The sequence below is a fragment of the Drosophila virilis genome, chromosome X (genome assembly GCF_030788295.1).
Source record: "Drosophila virilis strain 15010-1051.87 chromosome X, Dvir_AGI_RSII-ME, whole genome shotgun sequence".
Taxonomy (NCBI): Eukaryota; Metazoa; Arthropoda; class Insecta; order Diptera; family Drosophilidae; genus Drosophila; species Drosophila virilis.
This window is the reverse complement of record NC_091543.1, coordinates 9,374,858-9,396,515: the sequence shown is the minus strand read 5'-3', so window position 1 is coordinate 9,396,515 and position 21,658 is coordinate 9,374,858. Positions and strand designations below refer to the sequence as shown.

Sequence of the window (21,658 nt, the reverse complement as noted above, 5' to 3'; positions counted from 1 at the left end):
TTCCGATAATTATAGTCGATATAGTTATCGGTAGTGTTATCGTACATATTTAATATATTGTTTTTCCGGCAAATTGTGTTATGTGCCCTAATTTGGTGCACTACTTGAAGGCATTTTAAATTTGGTGAAATATAAAAAAGAAAAAAGGAAATCATAACAGCTGTTCGATACCTTAATGCCACACTGCTTATCGATTACTAGCAACATTGTTGCGCTCTTCTTCTTGTGCGTGCCAACGCATCGCTGTGACTGGCAGTTTTACAAGAACCACATAGCATTGCAGAGATAAAATTCACATATACAGAGACTGTGTAATTTCAACACACAAGAGCAAGCGAAATCCGACGAAATCAAGCACGTTTGTGGGCACAAAAGCGAAAATACAAATACGAATGAAATATAAAGCACGAGCTAAAGTCAACGAGCAAAAGTAACTGATATTGTAATTGGCAAGTTCATTGCACGAATAATATATTTGGTTATATACATATATTTGTGTGTGCGTGTGCGTCCGTGTGTGTGCGTGTGTGCGTCGTGTGTGTGTGTTTGTGTAGTAAGCATGTGTGTGAATAAGAAATTTGCAAACTCGATAAAACATCGTGCAAATTGTTAAGTGGCAGTCCGACCTACGTTCAATATATATACACACATATACATATATATATATATATATATATGCACAATGTGTTCGTGTTTCTCCTGCCAAAGCAGCGCATAAGCTCTCATAGGATGTTCATAGATAATAGTAGGTCGGGCAAGCAACGTCAAGAGGCAGAAACCGAAAACAGAAGCTGAAGCAGAACCGGAGCGAGATGTGAGAAGCGGCTAAAAAAAAGCTAAGCAATAGTGAGTCAAGTGTTTTGGTGCTGTTAAATTTTCCGTGTGTGTTTGTTTTGTATTTTTTTTTTTCGTAATCCGAGTGTGCAGCCGTTGCACCAAAAATTTTCAAATTTCTTTTACATACATTAAATATATATATTTATATATATATATAAACAAAAACCTTTGAAGCGCTAGGCAGCAGTGTTTTTTTTTTTTTGTTTTTTTTTTTGTTTCATTTTGGCAATTTTCAAGCCAAACTCAAAAATCCCGCAGTGTAAAACGAGGCAGCAGCAGCAGCAGCAACAGCAGCAGCAGCATAAGAAGAAGAACCAAAAAAGAAAACTTGTTTGAAACAAGCAAACGCAAGACGAGAGACAACGACGAACAAGACGCTAAAAGGCAATTTAAACTCTGAGCTGAGACGTGCAAAGCAAAGCAAAGCAAAGCAGAAACAGAAGCAGCAGCAGCGGCAGCAGCAGCGGCAGCGGCATTTGCAGTCGTCTGCCTTTTGAGCCAAAGGCAAGAATATCACATAGCGATAGCGATAGGCGATAGCAGCAGGTCGGACAACGACGTCAGCGATATCAATAACACATAACTATATAGCAGCATGGATGAAGATGACAACATATCCAATGCTGATATAAGTATCGATGATGATGACGACGATGGGCAGCAGCCGGAGAACAGACGACGGGCGGGCAATCGCGATCGCATCGAATTGGATGAGCTCGAGGCATATCCGCAGCAATTTCAGCTGGCGAATGTGGCCAGCAGCAGTAGCAGCAGCAGCAGCAGCACAAGCAGCGCTGCCAGCGGCGGAGATGCTGCATCGCGCACAGCACGCAATGCTACCGTAGAAGCTGGCACAGCCGGCAATTCGCCATTTCATGATTGGGACACACAAAGTAGCACCGCACGCGGCAGCAGCAGCAGCAGCGTCGGCGGTGGTGGCGGAGGAGGTGGAGGAGGAGGAGGCGGTGGCCAGACGAATGAGGAGGAGCTCAACGATGCCGGGGCTGGGAATACGGGTGCCAAGCCAAGCTTCTTTTTCGGCACCTCATCGTTTATATTGCGCAGCCGCAAGGAGGTGGCCGCGCTAATTAATACGGAATGCTGCCGTGGCAGTCCAACGCCCGATTTGGATTCCATTATGGATACACTTTTTAATCCCGGAACGCCCATTGATAATCCCGATAATATTGAATGGATACGCTGGCTTATTGCTGGCGGTCGCACACCCAAGGAGTTTGTCAAAATTGGTGAGTACCCAAAACAAAGTGATACACCGTTACAGATAAACAGACAGGCAGGCAAGATCGTATAAAACAATGTTGTCAAATTTCGAATGATTCAATTTATCGATAAGTCGCATAGCGATATTTGTATCGTTAGCGCCAGGGCTAAGCAGCTGATCGCGCAAGTCGTTGCCCCTGAAATTCGCTATGTGTGCGTGTGTGTATTGCTGTGCATACCTGTGCGCTCGCTGTGTGTGTGTGCGCGCGCGTGTGTGTGTGTGTGTGTTTGTGTGAAATGGTTGTAGGGCATGGTATATGGCACGCAAGTAAGAGCAAGGTGCAAGCAGCGTGACAGTGCAACGCCATGGTAACAAAAAACAACAAACATATAAACACTTAAGCTACATAGAGACAGCGCCTAATCAAACTCACACACACGCACACAGAGAATCAGTCGCATTCGTTAAGTTAAGCCCATTTAGCACAAATTAAATATGGCATATTATCTATTTACATTGGTGCGTTGTTGTGCCAGGCAGCATGCGTTGCGCACATTGTCAGCAACCAAATGGACGATGTCCCATTTGTAACACGCACACACGCGCATGGCTAGCTGTTGCACCTTGTGCCTGTCAGCTGTTGTTCGGTTTGCCTTGCGTAATGTTTCCGCAGCATCAGTCCAAATAAACGCAGCTGCGTCTGTGCCCATATGCATGGGTGTGTGTGTGTGTGTTTGTGTTTGTGAAAAAATGCGACTGAGTGACCACCCTTGTCACAGGCGGCGGAAAGAGAGAGCGCTGCTTTGCTCTCTTTTTACATTATTTTTGCTTTAATTTAGCAAGCAAGCTACATACATTTGATTGCTTGTGTGTGTGTGCGTGCGTGTGTGTGTGTATCTGTATGTGCAAAAAAGAAATCATTTCAAACAATTGCAAAATTGCAAATGAAAACGCTACGTGCCAGTGCCATGGAAACACACACAAACACACACACACACATACACAGAGAGCGAGTCGCTAACATCTCTGTACACACACATGCCCGATGGTACACTGGGAAAAGTTTATTGACCGTCATTGTTGTTGATTTGACAATTGTTGACACGCCATGTTTCATGCACAGTGCCAGCAGCACACGATACACAGCGAAAGCTCCATAAAAAATCGCATATAACCAAATTTACATTACAAATGCCGGCTTTGGCACCACGGTGCAATCTGCATACATTTTGCTCGCTCGCTCTTGTTCTACTTTTAGTTTAGTTTATTTTATTTATTTATTTTCTTTTGGGCCTTGCAATTGCTTGTTGACCGTTATTGTTGTTGCTTGCACACATACAACACGTACACATATGCATGCGCATTGAATTTGCTCATTCAATTCGTTGATGAACGAAACAGAAAATCGTCAAATGGCCGTTGCATCGAACGTTGTCAAAAAAAAAAACCCAAAAAAAAAAAAACAATTCTGTGCTCAGCATGACAACGGTTGGGGACACGGGACAAGCAAGTGGGAGAGAAACACACGCAGAGTTGCATGGCAGCTTGTCGATCGCCATTGCCAGACCAATTCACAAAATTGTCAATCAACTTTACTGTTTCAATGCGTTAACTGTTCTTGATGTTATTTTTGTTGTTGTTAGTTCTGCCGCTTTCAATGGTTTTCCTTCCGCATAAGGTTGACCTTTTCGCCGAGGCCCAGGCAAAACCAAACGTCAAAGACAAGTCACGCAACCAAGCAAAACATTAAATATGCCAGCAGCAATGAGTGCATCATATTTATTTTTGGAATTTAATCAAATCAATAAAACGACCGTATCAACAACAACGAACGCTTTCGCGTCTCTGGGTGGGGTACGCTGATCGCGCCCAGCTAGCAATATGAATTGGTATCGTGGCCAGTGTTGCCAAATTTCGAAAAAACAAAAACCATTTCTATTGAGAAAAGAATAACCATATTTTGTGCTTAAAAAACACTTTTTTTTTAATAATTGGAAATAATGTAAAATTAGTTAGTTTGGCAGTACTGTCAATAAATATTCATTTGAAATTATTTAAAATGAGTCACACCAGCAGGAAAAACAGGCTTCACCAGCCGAACCTCAACGCGGTGCGGTGCATTGTTACGATCCGTAAACCGCATGTATAAACCGCTGATTAATGAACATTTCTATACGTATTTTCTATTTTTGAATTTATCAATTCATATTGCAATGCAATATTGCTCGGCTTTAGTTTGGGGCTAGGAAATCGGGAATTCGAGAAATTACAATTTTCCACAAATCATTTTTGATGTACATTTTACTAAATGTCGATCATTGTGGTTATAAAAGAAATTCCAGTACTATGAACCATTTAATTAAAAAACATTTAAGTTGAATATGATGTATTTTAGGAGCTTTTCATACATATTAATATCGCTTACGTCCATTAAGATGTAATCAGAAATCATTCAATTCAATTCTAGTTAAGAAATGACACGCCTTCGTGAGAATAAGAATACCAAAATTGAAATTTTAAATTATTTTGAAAAGCTACTCTCGCGCTTCTCATTATCCCTTGGCTTACTCTAATCGATAGCATATTGCAGCACTTTAACATATCGATATCTTAGCCAATCGATTGATATCGATAACGTGCAATATGCTAATGCAGCAGTGAAACCGAAAACCCAACACCAAAAATTGCTAATAAAAGCTTTTATTATTCAATATCTTTTGCAGTACGCAGCTATGATAACCACGCTAAGTGCGGCCTGGTCTGGGTGCCCCATGTGGTGGCGTATCGCTGTCGCACCTGCGGCATTTCGCCATGCATGTCCATATGTCGCGATTGCTTCAAGAAGGGCAATCACACCAACCATGACTTTAACATGTTCTTGTCACAGGCGGGCGGCGCCTGCGATTGCGGTGATACATCGGTTATGAAGGCGGAGGGCTTCTGCAGTGATCACGGCATTAATAATCGGGTCAATCGGGATCCAGTGCCCAACAATTTGTTGGCCGTTGCCGAGGCTATAATGCCAAAATTGCTGTTCCGTTTGCTGCAGCATTTTCGTGAGCATAGCGATGCCTCATTGCAGGCGCATGCCGTCACCTCATATTCGTGCGAGGCATTCGCCAATATGCTAATCGATTTGAACAATATGGGCGAAATAATGCGCAAAGTGATGACGCGCACGCTAATCAATACAGATGTCTACTCATATTTTATGGAGACACCCTGCCAGGATACGCGCAATGGTCGCTTTCTCAAGGCCAATCGCGAAAAATATGAGGATGCGGTCAATCGTTTTCCGAATCCCGAACCGCCCGATGAATACCGCGATTTGCCGGCGCTGGGCAAGAAACTGGTGCATACCACACTGCTCGAGGAATTTATATTTTGGACATTCAAATTTGAGTTTCCGCAGACGCTGGTTTGTTTTCTGCTAAACATGTTGCCCGATCAGGACTACAAGGTAAGTGGCGCTAACAAAATATACCCAAAGCCAATCAGTGTTGCCAAAATAAATTTAGAAATGTTTTCAAAAAGTTAAACGGACAACACTGATTGCTATAAATATCGATAGTATTTATATCGCCGATATTGATTGTATTGCAACATAATGTTACTAAATGCAGGAACGTTAAATTTAAAATTTCATATTGTTATTGAAAATTTATGTTTTAATTATCAGGAGCATCTGACGCGCACATTTGTGATGCACTACAGCCGCATTCCATCGGTGCTGGAAATGTCCCGCGATCCGGACACGCTCAGCAACCGTGTCGTCCATATGAGCGTTCAGCTCTTCTCCAATGAGAGTTTGGCCTTAAAAATGGTCAACGAACTGTCGCTGCTGCATGTGATGATTATCAGTTTAAAACTGATGATGTCCAAGATACTCATACAGAATACGCTGCATGGTAGGTGGCCATAATTCATGCCAATTTCCCATCTGTGAACTACTATAATTTTTGATCAATTCATTTGCAGATCCCACAAAGAATTTTCACTTTGTGATCGACTGCACGCGTCAGGTGATGAAGGATCACTGCTATTGGCCACTTGTGTCGGACTTTAATAATGTGCTGTCGCATGAGTCGGTGGCGCTGGTCTTTCTACGGGATGATAATCTCATCGATATGTGGTTTCAGTTTCTGCAAATGCTGCAGGGCATGAATGTGAATGTGCGCGAAACAGCCTCGCATGTGGAATTCGAACCGAATAGCTACTATGCGGCATTCTCATGCGAACTGGAGGCCAGCGCGTATCCCATGTGGTCCATTATATCCCATCTGCAGGATGGCACACATGCACATCTAGCCAAAAAGATCATCAACTATTGCGTGACGACGCTGCACGAGTGGCTCGACTCCATCTACTTCAGGGAGCCCAAATTGTCACTGGTACAATAATCTTTATACAACACATTTCTACCCTGTCAAATGCTAATTGCAATTTCTGTTTTACAGGAGGAAATGATGCAGGCCTCATTTCATTTCCCGTTGCATCGCTACCTGGCCGCCTTTGTCTGTCAAGCGGTAACCAAAATGGGCATCAGCCTGAGCGATGTGCTGCCCTCGCGTCCAGACATTTTGCCCCTGCTTATGATACATCCGCTGCGTGTGCAGGTGAGTTCACAGCCACTAATAATTATATCAAAGTCAACTGAATAGGATGTCCTTTTTATAAAGCTGTCATTGAGTTTTTGTGTGCACAATTGAATTTGTTTTCCAAGATACGGTATTCGATAGGCTCACAATATGACAAAAGTCTTATCAACATCGGTCTGTAGCATATATGTATAGCTCTCATAGAAAAATTGGGTCTGATGTTTGTTTTATTGATATTTTAATGGAACGTTGTTTTCATTGCTGCCCACTTGAGCAACCTGTTGCCAATATTGGACTACCAGCAAGAGCTTAACCTTTTAATAGAGCTTTAGATTTGGATTACATATAATTGTCAGTTAGGGTATCATAGGCGTCGGTATCCCTAAAGCTAGCTGCTGCATTATTGTTTTCTTATTGTTTTTCTTACAATTTCTTAGAGATTTCGTAGGCAACCGTTGTTGTTTATTTGATTAACAGCTGAGGCGTGTCTTGATGTTGTTTATGCTTTGTCTAACTGAAGAAAAAACAATTGTTTGGGTTTAAAACGTTTTCTTTTATTCTTTTTTTAAATATACATATTTGTGTCTATGTATATTTGTGTATTCCGATAGGTAACGCGTTTCTTTATGGCTAATTTTTCAATTAAAGTATTTCTTTTTTTTTTTTCAAATTATTCTTTTGAAGTTTTGTTCGTCACAAAAATGTGCTGGTTTTTTGTATTTAATATCGATAAGAAGAAATTAGATGTACGCCTACATATAGAAAGCTATTATATTATCTTGAGATGTCCATGCCGAAAACCAGGCCAGGCCACCTAGTTAATGCTCTTTGGCAGCTGGACGTGTGGCGTAAAATCATAGGTAATGATTTTGGGCGCTAAAAAGCCTCCATAGCCGGGACGACCCTTATAATAGATGCCAATGCCGGCTAGCGGCACTGGCGGTTGAGAAACCACATCCTGTATATCCAGAAACGGTACAGTGCTCTGCGCTGCATCCTTGTCCATGCCCGAATTGACGAAGTCAATGTACTGATTGTGCTTGGACAGCGGCAAAGAGGTGACCACCGTGCGTGTGGGCACATCAGCATTGTAGAGGAGCAGCTTTTGTCTGCGAAAAAGATTTAAATAAAGGTTTTTGCGTTTTACGTATGTGTGAACGTATGTTCTCCTACCTGCGTTCACCGCTAACATCGGTATTGTCATTCGATTGCCAAACGCTGTTCACCTCTGGTTGGATAAGTTCGCCCTTCTTGAAATCAAACTCACTGAGACGTGCCTCTAGATTCAGATGGGCGCCCAAGACTCGAAAACGCACGCCCGTGACCACAAAGCTATTGTCATCCGTTTTCATAATATCATCCAAATCGATGGAACGGCTTTCATAGCTCAATGTATGATAGTCGATGCCTTTGGCCACATTTCTATCAAAGATTTTGTACTCATCGACGGGCTTCCATGACAGTGTCGATTCATTGATGGCGCCGCGTGGCAACAGCTGACCCTCCTGTATCTGAAGATGGAATATGCGATTCTTCTTCAAAAAACGCAAACCCGTGATTACTCTGTACAAAAAAAAAAAAAAAAAAAAAAAAGAAGGGCATAAAATATATCGTTTTACTTGAACTCCTCTGACTTTTGTGCACTCACTTGTTCTGCTTGACATCCGAAACGGATTCGCGTAGATTAAAGAAACGATCTGATTTCAGGCCCTGCTCATCGCACAGACAGAAGCAGTAGCTGCAATGCCATAACAGATAGCGCCACCAGCTGTCCACTTTGGTGGTGCCACGAACACAGTTCTTGCGCTGCCCAAGCACACGTCCATTCTCGTACTCGATATACTCGTAGCGACGTGTGCTGCTCAATGGTGCCGGGCACACCCACATATCGGAGTCAACAAACTGACAGCCATACAGTTTGCCCGTACACTTCGGCTGCCGTGAGCAATATAGATTCTTGAAGCAGCCCTCGCTGCGTGTAGACTGATAAAATGCGCACGTCTCACGGCAGGTCTCATCTGAATTTAGATCCACCTCGTTCTCAATGTAGCCCTGCAGCAGGCGTGTCACCTCATCGTAGGTAACTTGCGGTACATGCTTGTCGGGATCACAGCGCCAGACAATGCGATCGGCACGTCGCATCACCTCCTTAAGTAATTTCAGTGTGCGCTCTGTGCGCCTCTCGTAGTCGCGTCGCATCAGTTCCGCTTCCTGTGAGTAATTGCCACGGCCGTAGACACGCAGCATCATCCAGGAGAACTCCATCATGGTGTAGCCCTTCAGTTCCGTTAGTGCAACGTCAGTGTATAGTGAATACACAAATTGTTGTGCCGATTGTCTTGTGCTGCACATTTCGTCTGCCGATACCTGGAAATGCGCGAAAAAAAAAAACCATTAGAAATGTGTATAAATATAAATAATTGCAGGAAACTTTAAGAGAAACGGTTTTTAGTTACGTGCAATCGATATCACACCTGAGCTGCCATACATTCTACTAAGAACAAATATAGCTTTCGCTATCTCTTTCGTTTTCACTCTAACTCCTGCTGATATGCATGCAATGTTATCGATGGAACATCTCAATTACAGTTATGACCTGCCATACGTTCCAGTTAAAGAGCTGCTTCATAAATCTGAGCGCAGCAACTGTTTTGCACACTTTCCCTCTCTCTTATTTGTATTCTACGAAAATACAAACACCAACGTTCCATTTCCGTTGTGTCGTTATATCGAGTTGGGTGGGGGGGTTGCAAACAAAAACAAACGGCAGTCTGATAAGCCAACACAAACATGCAAGGCAGACAGAGAGAGAGAGTGAAGGAGAGAGCGAGCTTAAATAATTGCTGTAATGTCCCATTCTCACAATCTCACGCAAACCATTTGGCAAATGCAATTAAACGAACCACCATTGCCCTGTAGTAAAGCGTTTGCTTGACCATAATGTGCTCGATTTCCTGAAATATTTGCGACATTGAAAATGATGTATCATTGCGCAACACCTCCTCGGCTAGATCCAATACGGCGCGTTCATCCAGTCCAGTGCTTGTGATTGGGCTCATTAGAGTGTTCTGATAAGAATTAGATGTTTATATATTATATACTTTGATTTCCGGCTGCTGTCGGTTCTTTGGTAATATATACCTTATAGAAGTCAAAAAGACGGTTCAGATTTGACAATTGAGACTCCAGCATCATCCACTCGTAATGATGCATTACATCGTATTTTTTGCTGTCAAATATGCGACCCATTTGCCGTTTATTGATAAAGCTGCGATGCAAATCGTACACCTTGCGCAGCTGTGTTTCTCTATTGTTTAGGCTATTGGCCGTTTTCTGCAGGTATTGCCATAGCGAACGCTCCAAGCTAAGATACTCGTTACGCAGGGCATCCACCTCGATGATGGGCGTGCGATGCACATAAGTTGACTGCGCAGCAGCGACGGCGACAGCAGCAATCAAGAGCAGCGGCAACAACAACAACAACATTATTATCGCTGACATTGGGCTTTTGTTGTTGCTCTTGCGCGCCATGTTTTGCGCAGTAGATGTTCGCTACTTTGGGGAGTTCCAGGAATATTTTTGCTTGTTTCGTTTTTTTTTTTTCTTCTTCTTTTTTTGTGATAGCTAATTCACTAACAACTTTTACCACTTGTACCGCGCGCTTGCCTTTTGAAGTATGGCAAAACGAACAAGAATTCAGCGTTGCCAGCCTTTTTTAAACAAAGACTGCCTCACTCAGTTTTTAGTGCATACATATGTACATATGTAGTTTTTTTTTTTTTTTTAATATATTTGTTCGCTTCCTCTCGTTCGCACACACGCAATGCAATTTGTTGAGTGTAAATTTCAATTTAGTTTTATTCGGCTGTTTCGAAATGCTTGCATTATTTAATTTTGCGATTTATTTTAATTTGTTATTGGACGCTTTTAGCTTTGTGACGCTGCTGTTGCTGGTTGTTCTGCTACTGTTTGCTGCTTTCGGCCGCTCTGCTGGCTTTTGTGAAATATGTGTTGTATGTGTGTGCGTCTCTGTGTGTGTGTGTGTGCGACTCGTACTCGTACACAAATCAGAATCAGAAAATACTCCCGTTCGTTGTGTTCTCTCCCTTGAGCCGCTTTCGAGCGTTTTTTTTTTTTCTTTTTCTCGTATTATATGGTTCTTGTGTCTCGTGCTCATTTTCGACGATGTCGCTTGCGCTCGTAGCAAATCGCTAACTCAGCTGTTTTTTTTTTTTTCTTTTCTTACTGTGTGGCCAGGCGTGGAGCAGCTTAAGCAAACTGAATGTGGCTGTGCTCTACCCACACGAATGCACTTTTGTACACAGTTTTGAGTGTGAGTGAGCGCGAAGTCTGTCCGTATTTGGCACACACAGTGTGAGGCGCATAGCTAGGCACGATCAGCTGTATACACCTGCCACCTTTGGCTTAATATCGATAAACATGACGTCACAGACATATTTTTTTTTTGTATCGAAATCAGCTGTATAAATTGAGCTAACCTGTCTCTGCGCTCTCTCGGACTCCCTCTCACTTTTTTCGGCTCGTTTACTCTCACAAATACGCGGACTCTCTCGTGTGCGTGCTATGCCACCACCATGACATGCACTTAAAAGGGGGGGACAAAAATGACATGCCCCAGCATTGTTGGGGGCAGCATATACCTGCATTGCTCTATGGTTCAAACAACTCGTTTTGTTCTTGTTTGTTTTTTGACTGCTTGTGCGCAATGTTTACAATCAAGAAGACCTTTGACCTCAGTATGCGTATGTAAATAGTCGCTTACATATATATATATATCTATGTATATGTATGTATGTCTGTTTGGTGTGTAGGCAGCGTTTGCAAATATGAAAGGATTGATATTTTAGCAGCACCTTTAACATTGATTAAATTAAATTTTAAAATCGCTGCTAATTCGCATGCGTGCGCTTGTATTTGCGTATGTGTGTGTGTGTACGTATGCATATGCGTGTATGCGTAAGTGTGGCTCATCTTTCGGCTCTGCTTTTGTGTCCGCCGTCCGTCCCATTACATTCCGTTGTCTCCGCTAGCGATGAGTAATACATATTGTATATCGATGCGACGCCGACGCCGACGCAGTTTTAAACATGGACTTTCTTTTGGGGTTGCCCCATTGGCGAAAAAATAATAAGTACAAAGGCAAAAGGGGCAAGAAACGTTTAACGGCGAGACCGGAAAGTCGGGTTCAATTGAGAGCACTTCTGGGAACGTTTTATCGGCGGCAACAACAACACTAACTAACTAACTAAACCAACTCAATGCGATGATTCATTCATTCATTCATTCATTCCATTCCATATAGGAAGTCAAATTGCATGCACAAGATTTTTTGATTGGAATTTGCATCGTTTAAGTTACCTCATAGTTTGACGCCAGTTGGGTTAGCAAATTGCTGGATGATGAGTTTAACTTCTCATCGTTGCCATTGCCCAGAAGGGTTAAATGCAGTCGATCCATGAGATGATGCACCGAATGAGCATTTGGCGATACGGTCCACTCGGCAAATGTGATCAGTGTGCTCATCTCTAGTTTATCCTTGTGCGCCTCATAGCTTTGCATTTGCTGATAGCGTGACGAAATGCGATTCATCGTGTCCGAAATATCGTTCATTTTGGTCATTAACGGTACATTGTGGCTAATGAATTTGTTCACGGACTCAATGGCCAGCGCCACATATTGTGCGTGCTGAAATAAATGCAAACTTGTATGTTAAGTATGTGTGTAAGGATACGTTATATACTGTTGCCCACCTGTGCCTCCGTCTCGTCAATTTGCTGGCTGACCATCTTCAGGCGCTGCAGCACTTTGCGCTGTTTTTCGCGCATGAGTGGGAATTCAATGCTAGCCGCCAATGGCGATGATTGCACAATTTCCCAGGCCTTTAGCACACCGGTGGTCACCTCCTTGACAACATGTATGATATCCAGCACATCTTCGATAAGCGCCGCCGTCGGTGCTGGCTGACCACCGATCAGCAGCAGCAGCAGCAGTAACAACGGTACCGACAGCGTTGCCCATTTTTTTTGTGTATGCAGCAGCTGCATTTTTCCACTAGCGTGCGTTTTTGTTGTTTGCAAACACCAACGAGAAACTCTGACACAAGAACAAGCAACAGCAACGACAACAGCAACAGCAACAGCAACAGACAGCGAATGCAAACGCAGCGCAACGCAACGCAACCGCGCCAGTTGAAAATCAAAATGCGAATGGCGGCAGAGACGTCAGCGGCGTCGTCTAGCGGTTTGAGCGTGCTCGCTTGTATCTGTGCCTCGGTCTGATGGCTGCTCTCGCTGTTTATTAGGTTTTATTGTGTTACTTCTTTTGGCTGAAGACAGTTTCTCTTTGTTTTGTTGTTATTTTTACAGTATAATGCCACCAGCGCAGGTCAAAGCATAAGTGCGAGTGAGCACACATCAACATACATGCGTATGTGTCGGTTGCGATGCTGCCACTGTGTTGAAAATGTACTTTCAAAAAACACAACCAACTGCGCGCGCTTTTTTTTTATCGATAACTGAAAATATGTGGTGGTAAACGCCACAGTTCCCTCGCGCTCATTTTAAGTATTCAAATTTGATTTTTTGGTTTTGTTTAACTGTTCGTATATATGCGAATTATATCGTTTGGACATTTTCTATGTAAATATACCTATGAGCTATGGCAGTGCTGCCACTGTGTTAAAAATTTATGTAATGCGGCGCAATTTATCGATAACTAATTGGCAACATCTTTTTAATATAGAAAAAAAAAAACTTTGCTAATTTATTAAATTTTTTCATATATATTTTTTGTAGAGCTTTTTCTACGAAATTCTCGCCGGCAAATGGGTGCGCAATGGTCTGCAAATAAAGGGACAAGCCATGACCTACATACAGGCGAACTTTTGCAATTCCATGGCCGATATGGATCTATTCTTTCTGCAAATCTGCGCAACAAACTTGTCGCAATATTTCTTTCTGCAGAACACAATTGAACTGTTCGATGTGGGCCAATGGCTGGAAACGGCGCCCCTGAAGCAACCACAGAAACCAGAGCAATCATCCATGCTGGAGGGTTTTCTCACATTCCTGGCCACGCTGGTGACAAGTCGCACCAATTTGGGCAACGATGAGGCTACCCAGTGCATCATTGAGATTAGCGCCCTGCTGGCCACCGAAAATAAGACGCACTCGCAACTGCTCGAACTGATGCCGGAACGTTCGGGCAATGTGCATACCAAGAATTTCGAGACGTTCCTTAAGAAGCTATCCGTGTACAAGGCACCATCCAGCGGTTCAGAAAATCTCGAACAGGGCCTGTTCACGCCCATCGATGAGGTGTGGGAGGAATATTATGATCCATTGCACGTACTGTTGCGTGCTGTCCATCGTCGGGACTTTCAATCGTCGCTAGATCGTTTCACCAACTATGTCAAGTCCAAGGATAAAATGCCAGCCAGCGGCAATCTATGGCCACCGTTTCGCCTGCCACTGCCGGTGGGCAGCTCGTTTACGGATCCTTGTCGCATACTGAACTCTCGCCTCTTCCACTCAACAATACTCTCGATATTCTTTCGGGCGGTGCATACGCGCGATGTATCCGAGCATCTGCTAGCTTTAGCTGTATTCCTGCTCGAGATTGCCGTTGAGACGAGCAGTGATATGAATGCTGCTGCTGGGTCATCATCTGGGGCATTTCCAGGCGGTGCCTCAGCCTCGCCCGTTGCCATGGTCGAGTGCGAGCCCCAGCATAAGTCCGGCTATTATTATGGCGGGAACAGGCGTGAGCCGCCCAAGCTCTTCCATTGCTATCCCACAGATAATCTTAGCTGTAATCTGAGGCATGTTGTGAACAAAGTGTCGCTAAAATCGCGGGATCCACAAGTGACCACATCCAGTTATCGCTCCAATTCCTTCTTCTCGGATCTGGACTTTGATGTCGATACAGAGGCGATGCGCATGATTGGCGACACCTACGGACTGGACGATCTCGACGAGACATCGGGTGCGATGAGCGTGGCGCGCACTCAACAGCAGCGAAATAATGCCATCTCGCGCAGCATGAGAATGGAGGTGGCCTTGGTCCCAGATTTGTCGGTGGTTGCCGAAACGGGCGTTGTCCTCCTCCAGCCGGATGGCAATGATGATGGCCATGATACGGCCATGGACATGAGTCCGGCAGCACAAGATTTTCATCATTTCCCATTGCAACAGATAACGCTGCCCGAGAGCGGCATGGAAGTGGCCATAAGACGTGATCTCCTGCTCGCAGAGACGACAACGATCGATGATCGCGACCGGGATCGGGATCGCGAACGCGATCGAGATAGGGAGCCGCGCACTGGCTCCGCTAGCACAACCAATGAAATGTTCTCACCCACAACGCCCACGGGCAGCGGCATGCTGTTGCCCTTCCAGCGGGTGCGTCTGCCGGTTGCGGTGCCCAGCAGCAACATGGACGTGGTGCCATCGAATGCGCTAAGCGGCGGAGTTGTTGGACCCGGCGGTCGCATGAGCTACGATCCGAGCGGTGCACGCAAACGCACCGTTGACATTGCCATCGGCGGTGCCGGCAACAAGGATGAGCTGCACATGGACGAGAGCATATTGTCGCTGCTGCTCAAGCTGCACTCACAGCTAAGCGGCAATTTGGACAGCTTTTCGCTCAGCGATGGCGGCAACACAATGGCCGCCGGCGCCGCATCTCCCATGGATGTTGACTGCAATGAGGCGAGCACCTCGACAAGCACAGCGCTGGCCGAGCGTGGCCACAGCTATGGCAACTACAACTACAAGCATATACATGTGTCCAGTTCGCGGATTGGCGACGGACCATTCTTTATTGGTAATCTGTTGCGCAAGATTGCCACGAGGGATGAGCAGTGCGCGCAGAGCATCGATGACATACGGGCACGGCTCTGGCCCAATCAGCGCGAGAAACAGGCGGAGGCGCGCGCACGCGAAACCAAGGAGAAGGAGGAGCGACGGAAGAAGGCGCGCGAACGCCAACAGAAAATGATGCAGGATTTTGCTAATAAACAGAAACAGTTTATGCAATCGGCTGCAGCGGCGGCCAACAATTTGGACTTTGGCTTGGAGGATGAGGACGAGGATTCCATGTATGAGGAGCAGCCGCGCGAAAAGGAATACGATTGCATCATTTGCAATTGCACAACGGCCAGCACCGAAACAAATCCCATCGGTCTCGTCGTCCTCGTCGAGTCCAGCGGCATTGTCGGACACCGTCGGCGAATTGCCGAGCGTCTGCCACTCCCCCTAAACGATGCGGACAAGGAGCGTCTGGCGCACACAACGCGACTGGCCAGCGAATTTGCTCGGCGCACCGAACTGCTTGGCCTCAAGTTTGGCGACGAGTCCTGGTATCTGTCCAATAATATGGCCTACGACAACGGCGTTCATGTGCAGTCTTGCGGCCATCATGTCCATCTCAGCTGCCTGGAGGCGTACCTCAAGACGCTCTATACAACCCAGCGGCAGCCCGTGCAGGATCGTGGCGAATTCTATTGTCCTGTCTGTCGACAGCTATCCAATTCCGTGCTGCCCCTTAGTCCGCAGCTGGACAGGCCCATGCATCTGGTCCGTTCCGGTAATCAGCCGTTCGAACAGCTTGTCGCCGATCTCACGGATCTGATTAAGGAGAACGAAACGATACCGGTGAGTGCAAATATGAAATGGATCAGCTTTATAAAATTCCAATTTCGCTTGTATTTTTGTGTCTATATGCGTAAATGTGTGTCTACATGTATGTATGTAATGAGCACATCTGCATGTATGCATGTATGTACGTAAATGCACATCTGCATGCATGCATGTATGTTGTATGTTTACTTCAGCGTATTGTATTGTATGTATTAATGAGTATGTGCATGTGTGTGTATGTGTGTATGCTTGTATGTATGTATGTTTGTATGTACGTATGTTTAAAATGAATGCATGTGTGAATGCATTTATGTTTTATTATAAAAAAGACAAACCCAAGTTAAATTCCCTCTGCCTTGCAAATTTAAAATTAACGTACAAATAACACAGCTCTACTCCTCGATTCTCAAAAGTTCAAGTAAGCCACGCAGCTTTTCGTGCATTGACTAGTAAGTGTTTTTTTTGTGTGTGTGTGTTTTTGTGTATATATGTGAGTGTATGTGCATGTGCATGTGCGGGTGTATGTTTGTTCGTATGTATGTGCGTATGTATGTGCGTATGTATGTGCGTATGTATGTGCGTATGTATGTGCGTATGTATGTGCGTATGCATGTGCGTATGTATGTGCGTATGTATGTATGTATGTATGTATGTATGTATGTATGTATGTGCGTATGTATGTATGTATGTATGTATGTATGTATGTATATATGTATGTATGTATGTATGTATGTATGTATGTATGTATGTATGTATGTATGTATGTGTATGCATGTATATATGTGCGTGTGTGCCTTTGCGCGTTTGTGTGTGCATGTGTGCACATATGAATGTATGAATGTGTGTATGAATGTGTCGTAAATATGCAAGTTGTCTTGTAGCAAACGATGACAGAGTTTACTTCACTTTAATATTGAATACTAGCTAATTGATAATTGTATGTTTTGTAGCAACCCACGAAACTCACAGAGGCCATGGGTCACGCCATGGAGGTGATGACCAACATAGCGCAGCGGAAGGTCAAATCGACAAAAATAACGTTCCGGAAGCTGTTCATATTTGTGACTTCAATAGCCCGGACGAATCTGGAGGCAGAGATCATACAGCGTGGCGGCTCACTGTGCTCATCGAATGCCACACGCTACAAGCCGAAGCGGGACTGCATTGTTCCCCTGCTGCATGTGCTGTCCGTGCACGTACGTGTCCTCGTCGAGTGGCCACTGTGGAGCAGTTGGGCGTCGCTGGCCGGGATGCCGGTGCGCGATACGGAGCCATTGCCCACACATTGCCGGGAGGTAATACCTAGTCTGCTGGCGGATCCCATTGCGTTGCTGCTCAAATTTATATTGCTCGCGCCGCTGCATCTCGATCAGGGTAAGTTCAAACAAGAAAATAAAAATAAATTTCAATTGATGTTAATAAGATCATCTACGTGTTCGTTACAGATTATTTCACCTGCATGGTAAAGGTCATGTACAATCTGCTCTACTATCAGATTGTTGTGCAATTGTGCGTAACGCTCACCGATTTCGAGTGCGATCACATTTTGGCCAACTACAGCAGCAGCAGCAGCAGCAAGTCCGAAGCAGCCGCCACAAGTTCCTCCTCCGCCTCCGCCTCCTCCTCGACACAAGCAACTGCAAATGCAACAGCGACCAGCAGCAGCAGCAGCAGCAGCGGCAGCAGCAGCAGCAGCAGCAGTGGCAGTGGCAATCGCCGGAGCAGCGCCGCACGGTTTGGGCCGCTGAAGAGCTGCGCGGAGCTGGGCAAGGCCATGGCTTTGGTTTTGAATCAAACGAATCGCCTGTCGCATCTGCGACGTGACAGCATACCCAGCACCAGCGCCAGTGCCAGCAATAGCAGCAACAGCAGCAGCAGCACAACAACAACATCAACAACAGCCGCAGCAGCAGCCGCAGCAGCAGGAACAGCAGCAGAAGCAGCAACAGGAAAGGAGGCAACAGCAACAACAACTGCTGGAGGCAGCAGCAACCGCCCAACGGCGGAGGTTAATCTGAAGTCGATGGAACTGCAGCTACAATCGCTTTGTTTACCATTTTTGCGAATTGCGGCGCTGCTGCGTCAGCATTTGTATAGGCACGAGATGCCGGAAATATCAGCGCCCGGTTTGGAATTTGTGCGTCTGGTTTATTATTTGGAATTGGTCACAGATTCAATGGACTGGGATTGTTTTAATGCATCCAAGGGCCTCTGCTTTATACCCGGCACGGAGCAAACGTTGCCACAATTTTGGTGCAAACAGTTAATGGACGTTCATCCGCCGTCGGATACGGTGCGCGAGTTGATACTCATGAATCAGCACTCGTTGTGGCAGCAGCCGCGTCTGCTGGAGCTGCCGCGCGAATACGAGCGTCTCTTTACGGTGAGTTCATAATGTCGCTCTCTCATATATAAAGCCTTCATGTTAATGTGCAGCTCCCTTAATGCTATATTAACACTATGTTGTGCCTAGAAATGTGAACGGCTATCGTTTGCCTATGTTATCGCGCTGTTGTTTGGTAATGTTATGTAAACAGTTGTCCGCTTTGTGCTGGAACTTTTTGTAATGCCTTTAATATCACAAGCTTATATTTTAAACATATGTAAAGCCCAAATTTTTGATTTTCTGTATATCTCAGAACGATTTTGGCAGAGGCCTTAAAATGTTATTTACAGCTCTTCACTCTGTTACCTTTTTGGAGGCATGTTGTTGCTAATAATGTTAATAACAGTGCGTTAGCATAGCAGACAGCTGTTAAGAGAAATATATGCATATTTTTTAAACAGTTTTGATATCAATTAAGCTAGAGTAACAATTGAATTGTTTTCATTTATGTAAACAGTACTATCATGAGCGTCCATGCCTCAACTGCTACAAGGTGCCCAAGGAGAGCTCGATTTGTCTGCTGTGCGGCACAATTGTGTGCCTCAAGCAGAATTGCTGTGCCGAAAAGGAATGCTGTGAGGCAGTGCGGGTGAGTGTCAATTGCCAGGCGTATAATTGAATGCATTAATTAAACATTTTCTGTTTTACACAGCACACATTGTCCTGCGGCGGTGGCATTGGCATCTTTCTGGTTGTCACCTCGACCTATATAATTGTCATTAGGGGGCGACGCGCCTGCCTCTGGGGCTCACTATATCTGGATGATTTCGATGAGGAGGATCGGGATCTCAAGTACGTACGCGCTCAACATTTGCAAATACTCATTACTCTAATTGTTTACAATTTATTAAATTGCAGACGCGGCAAGCCGCTTTATCTGAGTCAGGATCGCTTCAATTTGCTGGAGTCACAGTGGCTGTCACATAAATTTGCACACACAAAGCACACGTGGGTGTTCCATCGTGATCTCTTGTGAAACATGGAAGATCTATTGCGCAGCATACAGGAGCTGGTTGGCCAGATCTGAGCACATTTGCCCGATACAAAACAATACAAAACAAAACAAAAATTATATATATATAATATAAAAACCCGAACCCAAAACCGAATCGAAACCAACTGCAAAACGAAACGATGCGAATTCTGCAATTGGGCCAAGTCAAAAACTGCAAACCTGGTCTCTTACCAGCTCCTATAACAACACACACACACACACACACACACCCAACTCTTTTGGCCGCTAAACACAACAAATTACAAGTTGCATGCCACATCCAGCTATGATTGACTATGATAATGAACATATATGTGTATATATATATACATACATATGCATGGCGTGATGAGCGGCAAGTGCAGCTGATTGTAGTTATAACGAGTCATATTTAACATAAACATAACTATATATAGTTATATATGCATATATATATATACATATATATATATATATGTATAGATTAGGTCGAGCGAGAAACTGATATTAAGTCGCATTCATAAATATATATATATTAATATACATATATATATATATCTATATATATATATTGTAGTATGCCCCTATCTAAAAAAGCAAAAACACAAAAAACACAATAACTAACTATTATTATTATACGTATATACTCTATAAACACACGAACTTTCTGAAATATTTAACCTGTACGACTTATAAATATTGTTGAAACAACTCCTCGCCGCGTCTTTTGCTCTAAACTCTACCCCTCCCCCCTTACTTCCTCTCCCCCAATCTATATCTATATATGATATATATATATATACATAAGTCTTGATATTTGGCTAGAATTATTTAAGCTGTACTAACAAACACACACACCCGTACACATACACACAAGCACACACACACATACAAGCACACACACACACATACACACACAAGCACACACATACACACACACAATCAGAACCCTTGGCCTCATGAGTTTGTGCATGTAAAAAACGAAAACGAAAAATGAATTCATATAGTTAACGAAATTAAATATATATATATATAACACACACACACACATATATATATATATATATATATATATATATATAAATATATATAAATATATATGAATATTTACCAAGCAACATATGCAACATTTACAGTAATCAAGCAAAAGCTAAAAAAAATTCCACACAAAATGTTAAACGAAAAGCGTATTGTGAGAATTGCATAGAAAATTAGTAAAGAACGCGGGCAGTGAAAGAGGCGAGAGACATGAACGAGCGCTAAAATAAAAAGAATAAAGTATAATAATAATAAAAACAATTAAACAGCAAAAAAATATAAAAATATATGGCAAAAATACGCCAAGCAAATCAATTGTGAAAAAAAAAAAAAACAAAAAATGTTTGTGAATTTGTTATTAGTTTTTAATCATTGCAAGCTAATATTGTTTAATGTACAACTGTATAAAAACATAACTAATACTAAAAAAAAAAAAAGAACAACAAAATCAACTCAAATTGTCTGATTCCATGGCGTTAGTCAGCTAGAGCTAGAGAGATTTGGGCAGGTCACAAACAAGCCGGAAAATAAATTAACAATTAGGGGCACTCACTGCTCAAGCGGTTTTTTTTTTTGTAATATGTTTTTTTTTTTTTTTTGGATAAATTCCTGTTTGGAATCTCAATACTAGAATTAAGCTAGCGGTTTGTCTGAATTGTCAATTCGTCTTGTGGCGAAGCAATTGAGAAAAATAATATTATAATTATATGTGTATATTTATGCTTTAATCAAAAATTGACAACATAAAAAAAAAACAAAACAAAAGCAAACAAAAATTAAATGTTAAAAACAAGATTTGTTTTATTTTTGTTTTGTGATTCTTGCAGTATGTTAAAAGTAATTAGCAGTTTTTTTGTTGTTGTTTTTTTCAAATTTCAATGGCGCAATTTAATTGTAAATATTAGATATCCAAATTTCAATATTTAAAGAGATTAATACATATAT

At 43.3% G+C, this 21,658-nt stretch overlaps 2 protein-coding genes across 5 annotated transcripts; one reads left to right on the top strand and one right to left on the bottom strand.

Moving 5' to 3' along the window:
* Nucleotides 1-248: 248 nt before the first annotated feature.
* Nucleotides 249-21,188, top strand: Ubr3 (Ubr3 ubiquitin ligase). 3 transcript variants are annotated; one of them, XM_032440641.2, is made up of 12 exons: nt 249-430; nt 1,096-2,084; nt 4,783-5,519; nt 5,739-5,967; nt 6,038-6,450; nt 6,517-6,675; nt 13,473-16,331; nt 17,267-17,690; nt 17,762-18,699; nt 19,160-19,291; nt 19,355-19,494; nt 19,561-21,188. In XM_032440641.2, exons 2-12 carry the CDS (start codon nt 1,433-1,435, stop codon nt 19,676-19,678), a joined length of 6,801 nt encoding a protein of 2,266 aa, XP_032296532.1. In that variant the 5' UTR covers nt 249-430; nt 1,096-1,432; the 3' UTR covers nt 19,679-21,188. The 3 variants fall into 3 exon arrangements, with proteins under 3 accessions (XP_032296532.1, XP_070067255.1, XP_032296530.1); XM_070211154.1 differs by having other exon boundaries at nt 249-449; XM_032440639.2 differs by having other exon boundaries at nt 249-846.
* On the bottom strand, nt 7,277-12,937 carry orion. Of its 2 annotated transcripts, none has more exons than XM_002057058.4 (5): nt 12,429-12,937; nt 12,037-12,363; nt 8,306-9,024; nt 7,831-8,220; nt 7,277-7,766 (listed from the first exon to the last, which is right to left on the bottom strand). In XM_002057058.4, exons 1-5 carry the CDS (start codon nt 12,720-12,722, stop codon nt 7,472-7,474), a joined length of 2,025 nt encoding a protein of 674 aa, XP_002057094.2. In that variant the 5' UTR covers nt 12,723-12,937; the 3' UTR covers nt 7,277-7,471. The 2 variants fall into 2 exon arrangements, with proteins under 2 accessions (XP_002057094.2, XP_015025667.1); XM_015170181.3 differs by lacking the exons at nt 12,037-12,363; nt 12,429-12,937 and adding exons at nt 9,561-9,725; nt 9,799-10,648.
* Nucleotides 21,189-21,658: the final 470 nt, after the last annotated feature.